This window comes from Vitis vinifera, chromosome 14 (assembly GCF_030704535.1).
Source record: "Vitis vinifera cultivar Pinot Noir 40024 chromosome 14, ASM3070453v1".
In the NCBI taxonomy this organism is placed as follows: domain Eukaryota; kingdom Viridiplantae; phylum Streptophyta; class Magnoliopsida; order Vitales; family Vitaceae; genus Vitis; species Vitis vinifera.
The window spans coordinates 17,779,384-17,785,438 of NC_081818.1; the positions used below are offsets into that span (position 1 = coordinate 17,779,384).

At 36.4% G+C, this 6,055-nt stretch overlaps 1 protein-coding gene across 1 annotated transcript; it reads right to left on the reverse strand.

Annotated features, from left to right (window-relative positions):
- Positions 1-3,303: 3,303 nt before the first annotated feature.
- LOC104881591 (uncharacterized) lies at positions 3,304-3,780 on the reverse strand. Its single transcript, XM_010662167.1, has one exon. The coding sequence runs from the start codon at positions 3,778-3,780 to the stop codon at positions 3,304-3,306; it is 477 nt and encodes a 158-aa protein (XP_010660469.1).
- Positions 3,781-6,055: the final 2,275 nt, after the last annotated feature.

The window sequence follows — 6,055 nt, forward strand, 5'->3', positions numbered from 1 at the left end:
CATTGTTGTTCCTAGGGCGAGGAAACTCCTTGACGTAATTTCTCCTATATTTATCTCTATTTAAACCAAATACGTTTTTCTATCAACTCTGCAGAGATTATCCCCTATTTATTTCCCATTCATGGGAGTTGAAGTAGCTTTATCAAGCACTAATGCTCTTTCTCTATACCAGAAAAATGAGAGAATCTTGGATGATTTAAGGTTGATGCAAGGCAGGTCCGGGGTGTGGTTCTTCAATTGATTGCTGCTTCTCCACATGCCACCCTATTGGGTGTCGTTTGCGCTAAACATTGGTCGTATTTCCCTACTCTGATATGCCGTTGTGGTTCCTCATTGGTGAGCAACAAAATGACATTATTCAATTACGGGATCATGAAAGAAAATATGTTGGCAGAACTTTTGTTTCTTACACCGAAACATATGACTGAATCAATGCATCTATGGATGCTTCCCGTTCTACTGTCATCAGGGAAATCGAAGTTGACCAAACAAGCAAGAGTAAGCTACTGCCACATTCTTATCCCAGCCTTCCTTCCCCCCACTCGCAACTACTTTGTCTAGGAAAAATGATAATAACAATCACCATTCCCCTCTATTCCATCTCTCAACTTAGATACCCTAGATGCATGCATGATTATCAAAACAAAGGCAATAACAGTAACAATATCAAGCATGGAATCTCTGGAGTGTCCATGGCTCAAGTCCAGTGGTAGCAGATGAATCGTCTGGTAGAAGAGGGTGCTTGTAATACCAAGGAAATAAGGTAAAATGGGGTCTGGAGGGGGGAGGTGCATGATAGTCCAAATACCCGTCTGGTGGCAAATAGTCCTGGGATGGAGGGGGTGGTGACGATGGGCGGTGGAAGGTAATGGTAGGTACACGAGTAAGGTGGGAGTGACGGAGTATAAAACACTTCGGTAGGATGTGTAGTTTGAGGCATCAATGTGGCCGGAAAATGCAATAGTGATGAACCAAATATATGATGAATTGTTTTGTCCGCTTATTCAATTTCTAACCTTCTATGGTATCATCTATGTTTTCAATGTTAAATTTATTCAGGAAAACAGAGTTGAAATAGCCTGATGAAAAACTCACAATTTGCATTGAATTATTCATCAATTTAGGCCATTGAGATATGTAAAATTTGTAACCCTAGATCTTTCCATTACAGGCCTAGCTCAAGTATTAATTAAATAGATGGGGAATGAGGGAGATTTTCTCCTCATTTTCATTTTTTTTTAAATTCTTTTGGTTGGGGTAGTATGAAACGAGTCATGAGGTAGACATAGATGGGAATGAGTAAGAATGATAAATGTAAAATCCACCCCTATGGCCCCTTTGATTCAATAATTCAATGGGCAGTCAGCACAGGCAGGTTCTTTAATGCCATGAAAATGATTCATAACCTAAGCTCTTAGTTCATACCACACTAATATGTTTTAAAATAAATTGAATTCATTAGGATGTTGCGCTCTGAAAGGGTGAGAATATTTTCTTTCCAGCCAATCAAAGTCTGGGCAAGCCATCCTTTTTCTTTAGAAAGATTTTCGTCTGCTGAACCTCTGAGTACCTGATCTATTCTTTAACTGTGCCTCAATGTTGTTCTTTTGGTAAAAGATTAGTGATGTCTCCATTGGGTTTTACGGAAGGGGTAAGGTTTATATATAGATATAGGGCTTCACTAATTAGAAGTCTCTCTCATTGAATAACTGACAGGTGAAAGTCAAAGAGTGTTGTAGTTGAAGATATAAATGCACATTGTGATCAAACCAAATAATTCATTACAAGTAATGAATGGACAGTTACTTTGGCACTACCTGAAAAACTCCATGAGACCAATGCACATACATTCATAATTTATTGTGGTGAACTGGTGAGACGTTTAGAGATAAAATTCAGCAAATTAATGGACAATAATAAAACACCCATCATTCAATATTTACCACATATGTAGTATAGCACTTTCTCAGTAGTGGACCCAGTCCTATACTCCTACATGAAAGGGTTAAAAGCTGAAACCAAATGGGTGCTTGCTATGATCTTGGATCACAGGTTTATTTAGCTGTCATGATAACCACCATTAAAACTAAGTTCAAAAACTTGGATTTGAATCTAGTTATTGATTTTCAATCACATACATATATCATGGAGGGCACTAGTGCTAAGCATTGTATAGTTAGGCTCCATGGACACTATGTTCTAACATTGAAGTTAATAATTTAGTACTGATGTGTGAGCACATCCAACCTCTATTCTCGTCTTCATCTTGCTCCAAGAGATCGAAACAGTTGTGCCCATTTTAGGTATAAAGGTTTGTACAGGGAAAAAGTAATGCCAAGTGCATCAAATGTTAATATTTAATAAGAGCTAAAGATGATTAGTTATACAACATTAATTGGCCAGTCACAGTCAGGCCTAAATTTAAGGAAAATGGTCCCTAGTCCAAAAAATTGCTTGACCCCTAATGCCTTAACTAGCCCACCTTCTCAACTTTTCAGTTCCTTTTCAGAGCTCACGGTGTCAAATACTGTGGCAGTCCTACATTATGGGATTGAAAGCATCCCTTCAAACACATGTTTTGCTTCTGACAAAAGCATGGAGCTGCATTTGTTTAGGTCACACCCCTGAGTGATAACTTCCTTTTCTTTTTCAAATTAATTTATCTTTCAATTAATTTGAGATTCTCACTTTGATTTCTTTTGAGGGTACTACTTAATTTGGTTAAAAAAAAACTCCTTTGCCACTCACATGGGGGAGGTGGTAAGTAGTAGTGGAAGAAAAACAAAACTTATTCCTCATCTAATCATCACCTGTCACTAAGGTAATAGAAAGGGTAGAATGACGAACATTTTCATAATATTAATATCATTTTTTTAAAAGAAAAAGTAATCCAAGGAATCACCCATTTGTCGGTGTAAATTAATACAAACAATAGTTATTTGTAATTTCCAAAAAAGTTATTTTTCCTAGTATTATGTTTGCTTGGATAAAGCGTACATGAGATTCATCTTGTTAAAATTCAGTCATTTTTTTCTTCTTTCAGACTGTTGTATACATCAAGAAGAAAATTGCCATGCACAGGTACAGAGACAATATACAGATAGACCTAAGGTTAACAGATTGACCATATAGAAATATGGAGTGTGAGAGAGAATAGCGAACAGAAGTATTGATCATCAACCTTGAAAATAAAAGCTTGTTCTTCAACTTAAGACAATTGACTGAAATCATTAACAAAATCTACATAAAAAGGTACTAGACATTGGATCACATTATATATGAGAAGTCCTAAAATGATACTCACTAATACTCCATGATCAGTACGTCTAAAATTCCACATCCAACCAAAACCATAAACCCAATAACAACATTCCTTCCAGAAGCCGAGTAAAACCCTAAATTAGAAGGATTAGTGGCATACAAATTCCCTGGTTCATTGATTATGTAGGTGAATCTCGGTGGTGGTGGTTCCGTTATGTAAATGAACCTAGGCGGTGGTGGCACCTGCTGTCCACAATCCTGCGTACGTGGCGGCGGCGGCGGTGGTGGTGGTGGTGGTGGTGGAGGAGGAGGAGAGTGCTGATCAGAACAAGGGTTCACACAAGGACATGTCATGCACTTTATACTCGAATCAGGCACTTGTGGAACCAAAATTTGGTCGTGCTTTTCTGAAGAAGTACTAGTGGCATTGATTAATGGAGCTGAGAGTAGGATAAGCATCAGCATCATGAGAAGAAGTGGTTGAGGAAGGAATTGGTGAGTCCGTGGCCACAACCCCATTTCCGGATTGGAGCTGGAGAAAATAAAATTGTTGTCTTGCTTGGTATGGAGATCAAATGGGCAAAGAGGAAAGAGGTAGAGTTGTGATATGAAGAAGGGTGGTGGTGTGAGAGCATAGTTGCCTATGGCTTACGTTTAAGTGCATGGGCAGTGCCGGAGAATGGAAGGAGTCATTGCATTAGGTATATTTTGGCTTTATTGGAGAATAACAAGTCTCTCTCACACCCTTAATGGATGGGGAGTGGAGAGAGGGACATGGTGTAATGAGCCTCCATGTATGGTTTGTTTTAGTGTTGAAAAAGAAGTGCATGTGGACGTTTTAAATGTGCGTGACCCACTTCCAACCATCCTTTTGTTCTTCTTTTTCATCCATGGGAGAGTAAATGCCTGTGCACCTTTATGACCTAGCTAGCGTTTTAGCAATGCACTAATGCTCAGAATATGTTCCATCGGTTGGCTGGAGATAATACCTAAGAGCCCCTTTTTCTTTTCCTCTCTTCTTTTCTTTCTTTTCTTTCCTATGGAACATTCTTCTTTGTTCGGTTAGAAAAGAAACGAGTAGATTGTCATGTACTCTTTCCTCATACATTGAAAAGAGGCCCTCTCACTTGAAGGCAAAGAATCCCTGGCCTCCCCTATTCTTAAATGGTACGTGTTGGAGAACATTTTTCAAAGTATTACCAAGTTGAAAATGAACTCTTAGTACTCAAATAAATCCTTTCAATGTATAATAATATAAAAATTGTTCCATTAAAATCTATTGTTTTTCACCATTTTGAAAACGTTTCTCATCTTTTATTATTGTCAGAAACTTATCACAAAGCCCACCCCTTTGATCTCAGCATTTTGATACTTTTCTTTACATTTTTTTTTCAATATACAATTAAAATCAATTATTTATATATACAAGTAGATATATATTGGCGTGGGAAAGTTGCTTTAGGCTCCATTTGAGTTGGCTTGATGCTTTTTGTCACACGGAGAAAAAGCTACAACCATGATTCAATTATGAAAAACTTGTACGAAATCCTTATTGTTTCCTTGTTAAATTAACTTTTTCCCGTTTAATGGTGGAAGTGTTTGAATTAAAGTCATGCAAACACACACAGAGAAAAGTGTATGACTTCCAAACATAAAGATACAAAGCATAGATCTACTGCATTAATTCAAAGTCTTTTGAGGATGATGGAGCTAGTTCATATTTTGAAATATATTCCAAGGTTAGTATCCTTTCATTTGAAGGCTGAAAATTTAATATTTAAAGTGATGTCTCAATTCCATATAAAGCAAAATTGAATGACTTAATTAATTAAGTGAATTCCTTTCAATTCATTTCTATCATCTGTCAAAAGTGTCTTAAGTCAGCATCACACTTTGAAATAAAATGAAATTTGATCGACTTTAATTAATGGGTCTCTTTCCATTATGCTAAAATCTAGCTACCATGTGCCTAGGATGTCCATCTCATCATGTTGATTGCTGGTCATTTATTTACTTAAATCACATCATGACAACAATTGAGAACACTACTCCTAAAACTAATGGTTAGAGATGATGACAGTTTGTAGTGGTGTATGGATATATACTTTCATTTTGCTTGAATTTTTAAGTTTCAAGTGTGGGGACTTGGGAAGTGTTACTGGTACAAACACAGATGTTTGGTGCATTATAAAGGTCTTACTTAGAAGATTGTACCTTCTAACTGCAATATGTGTGGTGCATATATCTTTCTTTCAAGAAACTTGAAATTTCTTTTCTTCATTAAAGGAATTGAATGAGCTGATAGAGACCTCAGACAGCCTTAGACATCATTAATTGCATGAATTCATGGGACTTCACTCCAACTGTTGCTGACCCAACTACTTGGTAGCTAGGTTTAATTATTAATTAATTACTTAGAATAATATTTTCTCAAGTTGTAAAATGTCTTACAACAATTCATTGTGTCAGCAAGAGGCAGTTTGCAAATCTTTTTAAATAAAGTATTATTTTCTTCACTTTATATGAACCATCAAGGAAAAAAATTTGATGCTCTTGGCATTATCGTTAATGTAAGTATCTTATTTATCACGTAAAAAGACATTTACGGTCGAGGCCATAATGCATTTTAAATATGATTAGCTGCATGCAGGCATATGCTTTTGATTTTATTAATTAAGAACCCTAAATTGAAGTAATAATATTATTAAATCATTAGAATTATTTCAATATTTCTTTTTTAGTTCCCACACATGGCTTTTTGAATATATCCATTTGAGTACTTTAGTTCTTTCCC

Excerpts from the sequence above, each read along its gene's own strand:
- LOC104881591 (XM_010662167.1), bottom strand. The coding sequence starts at position 3,780 with ATGGGGTTGTGGCCACGGACTCACCAATTCCTTCCTCAACCACTTCTT.